Here is a 16,307-nt window from a genome sequence, read left to right as displayed (position 1 = left end):
TGCAGTACTTGGGAAAATGTATTTAGTTACGACCAGATGCATCAAATGCTAAATACCCAAATGGTGGAAAACACCCTTGTAAAACATGTCTTTGGAAAGTTTTCTTATGTAAACAAAAGTCCTTTATCTCAAAGACAATATGCTTCCTCTGTTAGAAGTTATGTCCTGGATGCTGCACTGTTGAACACTGCACTAGAAAAATAGTTCCTGTGTTGCCCAGAAACAACATGCAGGCAAAGCAAAAATGTCTCAAGGCTCTGAAAGGCTCCAGAATAGTTTCACAATGAATGAGGCTTAGTCTTCCTGTGTAGTGGGACCTTGCTGGAATAGAACACTAGCATTGCTGCCCCATAAACATACACTGATAAGTAAATGCACTGTATCTAGGTAAAAAGCATCACCTCCTCAAAGTATGCAAAGTAGCCATATCAGAAGCCAATGATCAGCTCCAGGATGATCACAGACAGTCTGGAGTTACCTGTAAATACTGTGACAGAAGACGTCTGTGTGATGCTAATCTATTTTCAAGAATCCCCCGCAAAGTCCCTCTGTTAAAAAACAGACGTGCAGAAGAGGTTACAATCTGCCAAAGAACACATCAACTGGGCTAAAGAGAAAAGGAGGAACATTTTGTGGACTGATCAGAGTAAAATTGTTCTTTTTGGGTCCGAGGGCCAGACAGTTTGTGAGATGACCCCCAAACTCTGAATTCAAGCCACAGTACACAGTGAAGACAGTGAAGCATGGTGGTGCATCATGATATGAGCATGTTTCTCCTACTATGGTGTTGGGCGTATTTATCGCATACCAGGGATCATGGATCAGTTTGCATATGTCCAAATAATTGAAAAGGTCATGATGCCTTATGCTGAAGAGGACATGCCCTTGAAATGGTTGTTTGAACAAGACAATGACCCCAGACACACTAGTAAATGAGCAAAGTCTTTGTTCCAAACCAACAAAATGAGTGTTATGGAGTGGCCAACCCAATCCCCGGACCATAATCCAATCGAAAACTTGTGGGCTGATATCAAAAATGCTGTTTCTGAAGCAAAACCAAGAAATGTAAATGAATTGTGGAATGTTGTTAAAGAATCATGGAGTGGAATAACAGCTGAGAGGTGCCACAAGTTGGTTGACTCCATGCCACACAGATGTGAAGCAGTTTTAAAAAGCTGTGGTCATACAACTAAATATTAGTGATTCACAGGATGCTAAATCTTAGAAACAAAGACGTTTGTACAAAATAGTTTTGAGTTGTAGTCAACGGCAGACACTGCTATTTTTTTGAACACACCCCTTTCAACTAATTGCCCAATTGCACATCCTTAAGAACGTGTATATCATGAATTCTGGGTTTTTGTTTTCTGAGAATGTACTGCACCTACTGGGAACTTATTTGCCACGTAGCAATAAAAAATATACTAAAAACCGGGATTATTCTGGTTAGTCACATCGTACTGCTATTACTTTGAACAATACTGTATACACATTTAATCACTGGGAGCCAGGTGAACGTAACACCTTCAGCGTTGGGTTACATGAATAGAGAAGTGTGTGTGTGTGTGTGTGTGTGTGTGTGTGTGTGTCTTAATGCTGTGAGACCTGTTAACACATGAGCAGGTCAAACAAAGGAGATATGCGTCACTTGCTAATGTATCCCCCTTAAAGCAACTCCTGTGTATTTTGTAAACTTTATCTTACAAAACCTGTTGAAGCTTCCTCTTTTTATAAAAGCTGTATGAAGGAGTTCCTAAAAGAGGCATTTGCAGTGAGGGACTTTGAGTTACCAGTATTCCTACCTGGTGTATTTAAATAGCATAAATATTTGGGAAAAACCTGAACTTGTCCCCACTTTATTTTTGAGATCAAAGTTTACTGAAGCACTTTGCTTTGCGTGCAACACAGGGTCTGATTAGTAAGCTAGGTGAGCCTGCCCCAAACACCTTTAGAAGCGAATAACTGTGCTGCTGTTCTTTGGAGAGGCAGCACCTCTCCACAGTAAGAAGAAACTATATTTTTAAGGTGAAGGAAATTGGGTTATTAAACATGTAGAAAAATCTTTATTTAAAAGATTTACAAATATTAAAATGCATTAATATTATTTACAAAATGCAAAGTATATTTGCAAAATATGACCTGATGATTCATCCCCAAAGCTGTAAACTTTTAACCTGTAAATGGTTAAACCTGCTAAAAGCAATACCTTTATATTAACACTTGTAATGTGAAGAGTTTATACTGATCTACAGAATATTTCTACCCCACACCAGATATTCAGTTCAACTCTACAGTGTTTTTGGTCCTATAGTTAACTGTTCATGCCAACAAATCTGATCCGTTTCCCAAACTGCAGCTGACAAGGGTCAAACACAGGTACATGCTGATAAGTCAGTGAAGTGTTTGGAGCATGTGACATAGCTACACACACACACCACAGTATGTGGCCAATAAATTAACCAATGCAGCTTAAGTTTAGCTTTAATTTAACAAAGTGCAAATTACTCATGATATCAATTGCTTTCCTCCAATAAGTTTTTAGTGCACCTGAAGCCAACTCACACTTAAATTTCATTTTATGGTTGCTGCCACTGAATATCCCTTTTTTTTTTTTTTTAAACCGCTTTTGGGAGTTGCATAAATGTTTCAATCCACTTGTACTAAAGCTACACCCCTTAATCATTAAGGAGGACAAGTAGCTTGAGTCAAGTAGAGCTTCACAGAGCTGATAACATGACTGTACATTCTTGGTCATCATTCCCTGCACAGCAGAAGAGGTTCAGAAGTGGTTCTGGTTTCACTTTGACCTGAGATAAATCTAGTGTGGAGGCTTGAAATTACTAGTTTAAGTATTCAAAAACTCGGGGTTAAAGTGCAGTGGAAGGATTTGATGCTATAACTAGTTTCTCACTTTTAAATAACACAGAACTCAGTATTTAAAACTTGTCCAATCTTGAGTGTACCTCAGCAAATTAGAAACAGAACAGAAAAAGGGGATCAACAAGAAGCAATCGCTAGATGCTGACTGTGTCCATCTTCTCCATCAGCTCTGCCCTTCTGATCCCAGCAGCTCCACGCTTTTCAGCACCTCGTCTGTTTTGGAGATCAGCTTTTCCTGGAAGTCCCACAGTCGTTTGTCCACATTGAGCTGTTCAAGTGTTAACGAGCCCCGCAAAGCCACACGGACGTGAATAATCCGACAAACCTCTGGTGGAACCTTATACAATGGTCCAGAATACTTCAGTACCTCATGTACTGACGTTTGCTCCACCATCCTGTAAAGCACAGAAAAAAAAAAAAAAAAAGTTAAGCAGGCGTCTTTTTTTGAGAGTCATGACAAATTTGGAGCTTGTGCAAACAAGTAAGTCTTGTTTAGAATTTTAAATTCATTGTAGGGCTTCAGCTTTGAGTCTTGTTGACTTTGTAATAGAAAATGATAACTAGTTGTGTCATGGGGAGTCCAGTGTCTTGGCACCTTAGTGGGGCATTGTTTGTGACGCATAAACATAGAAAACAATAAACTTTGCGAAAACTATAAATGAGCTTAGTTTGTTTTGTTAGTACACAGAAGGATTAGGGACAATGTGAAAAACTAATTTGAGCTATTTGAGTCAGAATTCTGACTTTATTTTGTAGTGAGAATTCAGATTTAAAATCTGAGGGAAAAGACATGGTGTTTGTTCAGGGTGCAGATTTCAGCTTACTTTGGTTGAACTATCATCTTGTGAGGGTGATACACGTTTCTGTCGGGGTCCTCCCTGTAGATGTGCTCTAAAATATTAATCCCTGGCACCTTGTTCCACTGAGGCAGGTGAAACTTCCCACTTGGTTCAAAGTGTTTCTTGGGGAAAATGTGGTTTTCAATCATGAACACCCCTGTCTACAGAAGGTAATACACAAGGAGGAGGAAGAGAGAATGTAGAATTACATTTTTAAATATGACTATAATATGAAATTTGGTAATTGATCTTTGCCTTTCTCAATTGCACACCCACAATGACCTACATTTGGATGTTGCTGTTGGAGCATGTCCATCAGGCTCATCAGGTTGTTGTGTTGGTATGGCATTATAATCTCATCTAGGTCGTTCAGCAGCATATAGCGCGACCGATCCATGTATCTGTAAATGCACTCATTGAGTGTAGTCAGCTGGCCAAAGTAGTGCAAATCCCCTCCGTACTGTGAGAAGAGCCAGCCAGAAGACGGCTTCAGATACTGATCAATGGGCCAAGGAACCACCTCCAAGAAGCCCTCCTTACTGTAGCTCCGCAACAGGCGGTCGAGGTCCGGACCACTGCTGGTCTTATAGATCACCACCCTGTTCACACCCAGCAACCTGGAGCAAGATGACTGAAAGCTTAGATGATTACACAGTTTAGCAAAAGAATTTAAAAATATTTACATTTACAAAAGACCAAACATGTTTTCGCATTAAACTCTGGCATCTCACCATGTAGACAGTTTTTGTTTCATCTCACCTTCATCTCTGAGTTCTGCCTTCATTATATTAAAGTTGAGGAAACCAATTTCAAATCCAATTTTTTGACTATCACCTTTAAAGTTGATATGGCTCACTTTAGAGTTTAGAGGAACAGAGCCTTCGAAGATAATTTCCTTGTGATCTAGCAGAGGGTTCTTGACCTCTTTCAAGCCCACTGGGATCACACATGTACACTATACTGGTTTGAATTTAAGTCTTTTTTCCAACCTCTTCACATTCTCTCGATTTTGCTTACTGTCACACTTTCCTAGTTTCATTTGCCTGAACCTGAGGTTGTATTGCACCAGTCTATGTGGCTGATGTCTGTGTCAAAGAAAAGGTGATTCTGTCAATTGTGTGTGAAGTGTTTGCCTACTGACCTGTAAATCTCCATGGTCTGTACAAACTGAAGCACATTGTTGTACTTGCCAAACATGTTGGAGATGCAGACTGTGAAGTCAAACTGAGGCTTGTTTCCCTCATTCCCATTAATCTTTTTGTTTTTTATTGGAAGCCAAATTGGGTTAAATCCCATTACTTTGTCTGGCACAGTCACAAGCGTAACATGTATAGCATTGCAGTTTTCAGGAATTTGACACATGACATCTGTAGTGCCAAAGGGAAAACCAAAGTGGTCTGAGTGAGGTAAAATTGTTGTTGGAGTTGTTGTAGTGGATAAGTGGCCTTCACAGCAGAAAACACAGTGAAGGGTTTCAATGGAGTCTCTCTTAAATATGCCAATGATCCGTATACTGAACCCATTCACTCTCTGGTCCATGTAGGCCGACACCAGAAAATGCTTTGTGTTGTTGAGTGGGGTGATGGTCTGCTCAGACACCTGATAGGGACAAGTCTTTTGAGCCCCACGTGGCTTTGGAATCGACCTATTACTCCTGGGTGTTCCCACAGAGTTGATGAAGAAAAAGACAACCACAGTAGTACTGAAGAGAAGGCAGATGATGACCTTCCATGTGGATAGATTTCCCTTCTCCATCCAGGCAGACATGAGATGGATTCCCAACCTTAGGCAGATTAGAAATCAAAGAGATTAAACATTGGAGGACCGAGGACAACAGTGATAAGTAAAGCCTGTATGTGTTGTCACAACAGTATTTTTACCAGGTGACCATCAAATTACCAACCCATCAACTCAACTGAGTTTATATTCCTGCCTCTCTGAGCCAGTTAGGGAGAACTGATGAAGCTTTTCTGAAGAGACATGACATGTCATCAAGTAACACAAGCAGATCTAATTGGCCCTGAACAGCACCTTTGGGATCTGTCAGGGCTTTGTGTATGGCCCCAAAAGTAACACGGTGAGAAGGATGAACATTATTAATAATGGAGGAATAAGAAACAGAGACTTGGCTGACAGGCAGTACATACAGAACACAAACCAGGGTATTAAACAACAAACTAAAATACCAGAATATGACCACAGGAGCTGGGATCAGTGATAAAGCACTCCAACACAACATATGACGGTGGACCAGGGCTAGTTAAAACTGAGTTAGGTTACAAGTGTGAACACATATACAAAAACTAAGAGATGCAGTAGACAAGGTTGACAAACCAAAGAAAAGAGGGCGTGAGATATAAACTAACTTATTACAGAATATAAAAAGAGGAAAACGAAAAATCACTCCAACACGGACGACAAAATGCAGACTTGAGCGTAAGAGTTCTATATAAATTACTAAGAAAACACAAACCAGGAGAGTACTAATTACAAGACGGGGCAAAAGTAACTGTGGTAGCTAGATAGAAACACAAGGAAGGAATAATAACAGAAGGAATAATAGAGAAAAGGGAGGCAAACTTAAAGGTCGGCACGGATAGAACAGATATAGTACAAACATAGAATCTAAAAAGGCATCACAGGACAGTCTGGAAACTAAAAGGGTGCGTACAAACACAGCAGGTGGGGAATCGATATCACAAAAATGAACCAGGTCACATACAGCTAACAAATTAAACCGTGCCCCAGAGCTAAAATAAAGACCACACAGCAACCCAAGATAAACAGGTAACAGAGTCCAAATACCATGAGACCCAAACCAGAAGGCAGGCTGCTGCATGGATAGCAAAGGCAATGGTCTGACAGGAACTGAGGTGAGAGCTGCGTTAAAAAAGGTGGGGAACAGGTGTAAACAATTGTGAACGGTGATGAGTGGTGAACTGGGAACTAGATGTGAGGAAAGGGGTACAAAATAAAAGCCCAGAACAGGAAGTGAATTTGAAGAACCAGAGCTTGACAGGATCAGTTGGCCAACTCACACAGAACAAATTATTATGGGAATCTAGTGTACAGCATTAATGTTTGCCAACTAGGCTTAATCTAGGATCTCTGGTTTTGTGGTTAGGAGCATAAACAAGAATGCAGGTTGTTTTTTTCCATCCTGACAATACAATTGGACATTGATTGTTGTTTAAGCAGGTTTTTCAAGTCTAGCTTGATGTTCAAAATGAGAATAAATTTTCTGTGCATGCGGGAGATGGACAACACACAAGAGGAAATAGTCAATAGTCTGTAACTCAAAACCAGTCATTTTAGGAAAAGCTTTATACATTTCAAGTGGCTAGTGACAGAGCTCCAGCTAGTTAAATAACCAGTGTTCCTAAGATTATTACAGGGCAACTTCACCAAATTTCAACTTGCTCTCTATGGCTTTAGTTTAGTCTAAATGTACATTCATGCTTGAAATATTCTCTCTGACATCCCATAATAAAATATTTGTAAAAGTTCAGCTGGAAAAGGTGGAAAAGCAGGTTGACCACGATTACAAAGTCTATAGTATGAGCAACAAGTTAACCTAATCTGAACTAAAGGGTCCTCCAAGTGATGTCATCTGGGGGAATTTTTCTGCTACAAATCAGACGGAAGTTTGATGTCATTTATGTACATCTACTACCCAAAATAGAACCATAAGGCACAAGTTCAAAATCAGTGCAGGCGTCGTTTAAGTAATAAAATCATCCTAAAAATATGCAAAGGATTAGAGACATCATTTCTGCCCTGAATTCTGTCTGCAGGTGTTTTCTCCAATGCCAACAACATCCAACAAAGTAGTGCTGCCTGTAGTCTGAGAGGTAAAAACCAAAACTTCAGCATAAAAAAACAACTGTTTCTGCACAGTATTTACTGAAGGCAGTGGCATATAGACAATGTTATCATGTCTTCCGTCATTGCTTACAGTGACTTAGAAAGAGAAGAACAATGCTTACACAATAAAATCAAACTATGCAATGATTAGGACAGGACGACCAAAAAAGTCTCCATATTCAGGTCTAATGCTAAATTAAGTCAGCAGACTGTCAACTTAGTTTGCTCTGTATTACCTCGTTATATTAATTAAAGCAACATCCACACTCTGCTTTTAGAGTCACGCGTACCCGAGCGTCCACCAGTGTTTCAAGGTAAAATATAATTTCCCTAAGTTGGTTGGTTCTTATGAGTACATCCTATAAACTGTCACACATACTAAAGGTGAGGAGAGTTAAGAACCCAAAGCTCCTCACCTTAAACCTACACAGCTTGACTCTGATGACAGATGTGGGTGTGGTACCGCAGGGCAGCACAGATGAAAGTACTACATTATTACATTTATTATTTCCTTGTTGAAACTCAAAGTAGTAGTTTTGGAACTTTTGTTGAACACTAACATATCTTGTTGACACACAATGAGCCTTTTGTTTAGCATCTTTAGTTTTAGTCATTTGCAAAACCTTCAAAATTCCCTCGTAGACTGATCTGAAATGCTATCGGGAAACAAACTAATTTTACTGTCACACTTTGTGCCCAAGTGATGTTATTGTGCTCCCGACACTAGAGTGTGAAATGGGTTAAAGATAAGAGAACACTGTAGAAAGATCCCTCGTTATTATTCGGCACACCTAAACTTACAGGTCTTCTACTCTCAACAAAACACACCAAACAGATGCTTAACTAACACGTAGCAAGAATTAATAATTAACAACAATTTACTCTTCTGATTTTGTATTAAGTTTAGTCACAGGTTCAGCTCCTACCTTCAGTTACCAAGATATTTAACAAAATTTCAAGCTGACTAAAGCTTATTGGTACATATTCAAAAAGGTTTACAAACTGGTCACCTGAAAAACATGCGCCTCGTACATGTGCGATAATAAACCAGATAGATGTGGATGCGGCCAATGTGTGTGGCAGCACTCACAGTCCGGACACATAACAAAAGTCCAGTGTCCAAGTTCAATCATGATTGTATGATTCTATTATGATTAAATTATCGCCTTTGTTGATTTAACGCTGTGGTGGCGTTTATCATCTTGTTCCTTGCTATAGATAACTGCTCAACAAGGTGGTTCCGTGATATTACAGGGAAGAAACTGATGTCAACTAAGTATATTTTCACCCTCAGTCATCACCATCTAACGAACAGATTTCTCCTACTTTCACTTTGTGTAAAGACACCCTGCCCATCCCCCACCCACCACACACACACACACACACACACACACACACACACACTTGTTTTGGTTTTCCATTGCAAAGAACTTCCTAATGAAGTCCAGTAGCATTTTCATTAATTATTAACCATTAACTGGCGTTCACGAGGTGCACAGATGAAATGAGATAATGTGGGACAAGATGAGGACACTGTGAAAGAGAGAAAACGGTAGAACAGATACAGTCCACTCTGCCCTAGAGATGGTTAACATCAAGTCCCTGACTCACTTACTATATTCAAATCATGTTGCTTACTGCAGGCCTAATTTCTACTGGTACAGTTATTACAGCAAATAATAAACATGTCATAGCTCATTGAATTATTGTATAAAAGTACTATTGTTTAAAACACATTTTGACTACATTTATGTACTGTCACACTTCAATAATTCAAATCCAAACTGAAGCAAAGTCAAACTCAAAGAGATGAAATAAACTACTTACTATACATATATATAATTTGTATTAAATTACCTGTAATACACTTTGGCAGGCGGCGTATGCGTGGAGAAGAGAGAATTTAACGCTGCAGCAAGATAATAGGAGTAAAAAGAGCGGAAGCAGGTGTGGTTTCCTATCGGAGCCTGATTCTAGTTGTAAGATATTTAGTGCCGCTGCTCACTGACACGGCTTTAAAGCCAGCGTTACTGAATTTCTGCCCCACAAACCTTCAGAAAGTGTAAAGGTTTTTCACATGTGGCTTTATTAACACAATCGCGTGGTTTATTACAGTTTTGCAAAAAATACGGCAAACATAATAGCAGCTGATGGTGCACCTCATATATAGCAACAATGATTCGAGTTCCTCTTCTTATTAATTACTTCATTAAAAAACAAACAAACAAAATAATGCAATTTTAAGATGGATCACAGAATATTTTTATATAATTCTCGGGAAGATCGCGACCTCCCTCATTGGTAGCAAAGCTTGAACCTGCACAGTTTAAATACAATATCTTGAGCGCATTTATGGAAAAAAAATATATATAACCGTGAAGTCATATCGAGTCTGTCTCATGCACGCCAGAGAAAAAGATATGGCTTTACCGTTAGTACAGGAAGTACGCATTGGTGCTGTTATGTCTCAATCCAGCTCAGTAGATACATATTACAAGTATTTAGTATAATTAGCGTAAACAGTGTAGACATTGGATTAAGAAATAAAGACAGTTACTCACTACAGAGCCGACATCTGCTACTGCTTCCGCTGCTCTTTGAATTAAGAAATTCATGAGCAACAGCTTTTCTGGCTTCTTCCCTTGGCTTGTCTCAGAGTGGGCGTGTCTACCATTTCTTGATTGAAGGCTAAAGCGCACAGTTTCACACTGGTAAACGAAGCGCGGAGCGACTTCCAACACGCAGAAGGCCGCACAAGTGTGTTGTTGTTTGGAGGCTCAGCAGCTCACACCCTACTGATCATAGTGTGCAGCCCCTCTCAAACCAAATCAAATTAAATCAGAAAATCTGAATTTTGACCTCTTATCTTCTTGCAAAAGGAAAAAAAAAGTATCTGCGTGGCTTAAGTAGATCCCAGTTAGAGTACTTTGAGCCATGTGGGGGTGGTCTGACCTTCCCACCGTTCGTCTATTTAGAAGGACTGTTTGACGTTGAAGGCAAACCAGAATATTGCTTCCTCTTCTGCATCGTGCGTTTGATGGGGCTTCTTGTGTTAATGCGTCGTCATCCGCTCCATTTCAGTGCGCTATCAGAAGAATCAAGCCGCGGAAAACGGTGTTTCGTTCACAGCTCAGCTCAGAGCAGTGGATGTCATAAAAAAAGCAGGAGAAACGTTTCAACACGCCCACTCATACAACTCGGGACAGAGCAGCGTGCTACATATACGGTCATTGCACCAGGGCGGGAAGGGTGAAGTCCTGTAACCTTCTGTAAATGCCTATTTTAGTCGTTTTGCCCATGGACTTTTACATGTGCCTGAAAAGACAATAGAGGGAAGGTGATCTGTGGAAGCCATCTTGGCTCTGCTCACTGGAATGAGAGGGCAGTCAGTGTCAGTGGTTTGATTCCTGTCCCTCCACTATATGAAGGTGACCACCTTGCATGGTCGCTGTGTGTGAGTGTGTGTGTCTGAATGGGTGAATGAGAAGCAACATTTTAAAGCGCTTTAAATAAAAGCGCTATATACGCGGAGCATTTACCATATAAAATGGTATTAAAATGCACACAGGAGGAGAAACCTGGAGACTCTGAAAGTGCTATTTTATACAACAGTAACTTCAGTAAACTATGTCTCACTTTGCCCCAAAGTCACATATGCATCAAACACTGCTGTAATATCCGAATAACAGAAATTTTATCAGATTTAATGCGGTCAACATGAAGATAAGTAAAAAGCTACTGGTAGACAATGTGTATGCTAATTAGTTTGAAAAAAAAAAACATTGCCTCAAAAAAATAAATGATTTTTTTTTACCTGCTTAATAAATGTAGTACTCATTATTTACAATCACAAAACAATTTAACCCACAAACAAATATGTACAGTACAATGAAATCTAACTTATAAAGTACTCAGAAATACAAAAACAAACAGCAAAATAGTTTAATACAACTCTACTTCATAAAAATGCCACTCGTACATGACTTTTGTATTTTGTTCAACCCCCCTCGAACTTTGGGGCTACTTTTCGAACCTTTACCAAGAGCAAATGGTTTCTCACTGTCATATCTTTTAGTCTGCATACACTACATACATACATTTGTGATTTCACTACATATTATCATATGTGACAAATCTGGTCACATCTCGTCTTGATTACTGCAACGTTTTGTTGATGGAGTTACCGGTATCCACAATCAAACCCTTGCAGATGATCCAAAATGCAGCAGCTCGCCTCATTTAGGATCAGCCAAAAAAGACCCATGTCACACCACTTTTTAGATCTCTACACTGGCTTCCTGTAGCTGCTCGCATCAGGTTCAAAGCTCTGTCTCTTGCTCACACGTTGGTTAACGTGACAGCTTCCGCTTACCTCACCTCACTCAATCCTTCCCGCCCCCTGCGGTCTGCCAACGAACGACGTCTGGTGGTTCCAGCACCGCACAGAACACACCAAGCAAAACTGTTTAGCAGAACGAGCTACCAAAGTCTGCACGCTCAGCTGACTTTCTGCCAATATTCAAAAAACTGCTGAAAACAGAACTCTTCCGCATTTTCCTACGCAAAAAAAAAAAAAAAAAAAAAAAAAAATCCTTTCTGCTCTTTCTCGCACTTGCATCTCGTGATCTGTGAACAATTTTCTGATAGGACTTTGCTTTGATGTTTTCTCCTTGACTTAGATTCTTGCTTGCCTTGTACCTCACTTGTAAGTCGCTTTGGATAAAAGCATCTGCTAAATGACTAAATGTAAATGTAAATGTAAATCTTTGCAATAATCAGAGCTTTTCCATCTCCAGCTCAAGAATTTAGAAATGTTACACCAGCTGTCATGTGGCTATAACGTACAGTACTTATGGGACTGACACATTGAGTGATTGTTGTTTATACAACAGTAACTTAAGTAAACTATGGCTCACTTTGCCCCAAAGTCACATCTGCCTCTAATTACACTTTTATAGTAACATATCTTCACAAAGCAACACACTAATGGTTTCTCACTGTCATATCTTTTAGTCTGCATGTACATATCATATGTACATATCTAGGGCTTATTCTATTTCTTCTGTTTAGACAATCTATCTATGGGAGATAAGAATTGCAAAAATCAAACTAAGCAGAGAATAAAAGATTAAAATATAACATTGTTTGCAAAGGTGTGTTAAAATTACATTTAAGAACATTTAATAACCCAATGCCACAAGTTAATTTGCATTTCATGCAGGTAATAAACACAAAAAGTGAAATAATAATTCTAAGAAGCTATTTTCAGTATGATAACACAAACATGAATAACGCAAGTCCAAGAAAAAGTGGATAAACTTGGTGAAAGGGAAAAAAAGAAAATACAATTTTGTAATGGAAAAAACCTTTACTAAGTTTACCAGACCTATGAGTTTTTCATAGTCTAACGCCAGTTGGATGACAGTTTTGCAAACCATTACTATAAATGTTCAATGCTCTTGCACCACTTTCATCAAAAGAGGAAAAAAAACATATGCATTTGTCATTATATGAAGGCAGAAACACGTAAAGCCTTCATGGTCCCACGCTCCTGCCTTCACTAAGGTAAAGACACCTGTATTGTGTAGTGAAATTAAAAAGCTCTGCAATAATCAGAACTTTTTCAGACAGTGTCTCAGTGAAGGTGATTCAGCTCATTTTTGACAAAGTGCTTTATGGTGTTGCCGGGATGACCAGGACATATTCAAGGTCTGTGCAAACAGCCTCCAAACAGTTTGGAAATGTAGACAGTGAAGTCATAATTTCTGCTCCTTCTGATTGGTGGTTTCCTTTTGAACTCTACTTTAATATCTTAACACCATCAGTGTGTTGAGTCAGAAGAGGTTGTGGCAAAAAGGGCATCTGGTGTTGGGTGTTCTGACAGTAAGGATGGAGATAAAGACAAATACAGCAATTTATTTGTTTGGGTTTTTTTCAGCCACGTATCAATAAAACAGACTGCACTTTGTCATAGCAGTAATAATCAAAATAGTGTTGCAGTGAACATGACATGTTTTGCATTTTGTCTGCATCTGTGAACATTTAGGAGGTTTGTAATCCTGCTAACAGTCATCTTTTATTAACAGGATACTCTGTAAAGGATAAGAACAGGCTGCAGCAGAGAGAACTGAAAAAAAAAAAACATTGCTTCTCCTCTGACAGTTACCCTGTCAGATTCACCTGCAAAAAAGAAACCCCACCACTCCCTTAGAGTCCCTAACCTCTAATTACACCTTTTATAGTAAAATATCTTCAAACCTTATCTGGTGTCTGAGCTTTTGGGTCCTAACCTGCTGAACTGCTGCACTATAATCCTGCCAGACATGGACCCAGCCCGTACCACTGAACTGCTGCCTCAGTTATCACCACTGACATGAGCATCAAATGACCCCGTTGTCTTCTGGTCCTAAGATGTTAACTCACCGATTCAGCCAGTTATTACACAATCCCAGGATGCCCGAACAACATCTCACCACTCCTGGATCTTCTCTGGACTTAACTCAGTGTCCTTTCATTTTTGATTCACAGCCCTCATCATTTCCCACAGAACGTGCCAGGGTAGCTCACGCCATCTCGCTGCTCACTGGCAGGACTCAGTTGTGGGGAACAGCTGAGCGTGAATGGAACTCACCAGACTGTTCTACTTTCAGAAGTTTCTCTCAGAAGCCCAGCATAGTTTTTGACCTGCTGTTGCCAGCTGAGGAGGCCTCACGAGGTTCGTTCCACATTACCAAGGTAATGATTTGTAACTGAGTATGCAAAAAATGTAGAACATATGCAGCCAACATATGGAATAAATCTACTAATTATGCTGGATTTTTACTAAGGTTTATCAGATTGTCTCAAAGACAAGCTTCCTGTCCTGGTGCTCCCAAAAGTTTTGAATGACCTCATTAATTTTTTAAACAGTTCTGGGGAAGGGGGAGTCCCGACCAGAACTACTCTCGTCAGGGTCTTTTTTGTTTGCATTTGCATTAGGAACAGTGCTGAGACTTACACCATGAGATCTGGAAGACATATATGAATTTGGATAAACAGTCCATATCTCCTAAATCTAAATGGGAACTTTCTCATATGAGAGTGGTGGAATGAGCTACCAAACTCTGCACGCTCAGCAAACTCACTCCCAATATTCAAAAAGCTGCTGAAAACAGAACTTGTCCGCACCTTCCGATGCAAATATATCTATTAAAAAAACACAAAAACAAATACTTCCTTTCTGCTCTTTGTTGCACTTGCATCTCATGAAATGTAAACACTTTTGTGATAGGACTTGGCTTTGGTGTTTTCTCCTTGACTTAGATTCTTGCTTGCCTTGTACGTCACTTGTAAGTTGCTTTGGATAAAAGCGTCCGCTAAATGACTAAATGTAAATGTAAATCGGGGATGGGGAATCAAACTGGGGGGAGATCTCAAAAGCGAGACAATGAACCCCAAATTATTCACTCCCAGTGAGTGCAGTTTGTGTCTGAACAGGTAAATGAGAAGCAGTGTAAAGAGGGTGATAAGGTCAAAACATTCTATATAAGTGGAGACCATTTACCATGACCTCAGTTTAAGTGCATGTTAGAAAAAGCTAAGATTTGCATAAAACATGAAACTGCAATGAGAGACAAGCTAGACCTGATCGCTGTGAAAATAATATCCCTTCAAGCTTGTATTTGTTAAAGAAAACGCTGTTTGATGACATTTGGTACAGTTCTTATGTCTATATGCACAATGCAAAGCTAGATACTTTAAATAAGGAAACACTTAGCATGACACAAAAAAGTTCTTCTACAATTTTCATCTTGAATTTTGCCTATTATGCCATAGTTACCCATGGACAGCACCTTTTGACAAGGCTTGGTGGCTTCTGTAGTGAACACTGGATGCCATTCATTTTGTTGTTTTTGCTGCTGTGTCCACTGGTTCCATGCCATATTTGCCTTGTAATGTCTAGACCCTCAGCATCTGTGTAAACTAGCAGGTTGTTGTCCAAATAAAAGTTTTTCTCTTCCTCCTTGTCAGTCTTCATCTATTACATAACATCTGTCATTATATGAAGGCAGAAACACGTAGAGCCTTCATGGTCCCACTCTCCTGCCTTGACTAAGGTAAAGACACCTGTATTGTGTAGTGAAATCAAAAAGCTCTAATAATAATCAGAGCTTTTTCAGACAGTGTCTGAGTGAAGGTGATTCAGCCCATTTTTGACAAAGTGCTTTATGGAGTTGTTGGGATAACCGGGACATATTCAAGGTCTGTGCAAACTGAAGCACAATATTGTGTAGCCTCCCAACAGTTTGGAAATGTAGACAGTGAAGTCAAAATTTCTGCTCCTTCTGATTGGTGGTTTGATTTTGAACTGTAGTTTAATATCTTAACACCATCAGTGTGTTGAGTCAGAAGAGGTTGTGGCAGAAAGGGCATCTGGTGTTGGGTGTTCTGACAGTAAGGATGGCGATGAAGACAAATACAGCAATTTATTTGTTTGAGTTTTTTTCAGCCACTTATTCTGCCAAGCTTGATTCCTCGTCCTGTGTTCAACAGTCTGAGCAGTCCCCCAGTGAGCCTGAGAGAATACTCCCTCCCAATGGCAGCACAACACATTATGGTTCCAGTCTGAACTTACAGAACTCTTGACATCTTATCAAGTGACACAGACTCCCAGAGCAGCAGGCCTTGTGCTTATCTACTGTTCTTACACCAGATGCCTTTCCTGCCACAACCCTCCCATTTTTG

The 16,307-nt window shown here is 39.7% G+C and overlaps 1 protein-coding gene across 3 annotated transcripts; it reads right to left on the bottom strand.

Annotated features, from left to right (window-relative positions):
* Positions 1 to 2,040: 2,040 nt before the first annotated feature.
* On the bottom strand, positions 2,041 to 10,739 carry LOC137100941 (uncharacterized). 3 transcript variants are annotated; one of them, XM_067478643.1, is made up of 5 exons: positions 10,145 to 10,739; positions 4,861 to 5,502; positions 4,006 to 4,336; positions 3,705 to 3,880; positions 2,041 to 3,275 (listed from the first exon to the last, which is right to left on the bottom strand). In XM_067478643.1, exons 2-5 carry the CDS (start codon positions 5,484 to 5,486, stop codon positions 3,044 to 3,046), a joined length of 1,365 nt encoding a protein of 454 aa, XP_067334744.1. In that variant the 5' UTR covers positions 5,487 to 5,502; positions 10,145 to 10,739; the 3' UTR covers positions 2,041 to 3,043. The 3 variants fall into 3 exon arrangements, with proteins under 3 accessions (XP_067334744.1, XP_067334745.1, XP_067334743.1); XM_067478644.1 differs by lacking the exon at positions 10,145 to 10,739 and adding an exon at positions 9,441 to 9,971; XM_067478642.1 differs by lacking the exon at positions 10,145 to 10,739 and adding an exon at positions 8,594 to 8,903.
* Positions 10,740 to 16,307: the final 5,568 nt, after the last annotated feature.

Source organism: Channa argus, chromosome 16, assembly GCF_033026475.1.
Source record: "Channa argus isolate prfri chromosome 16, Channa argus male v1.0, whole genome shotgun sequence".
In the NCBI taxonomy this organism is placed as follows: domain Eukaryota; kingdom Metazoa; phylum Chordata; class Actinopteri; order Anabantiformes; family Channidae; genus Channa; species Channa argus.
This window is presented reverse-complemented; position numbering and strand designations above follow the sequence as displayed.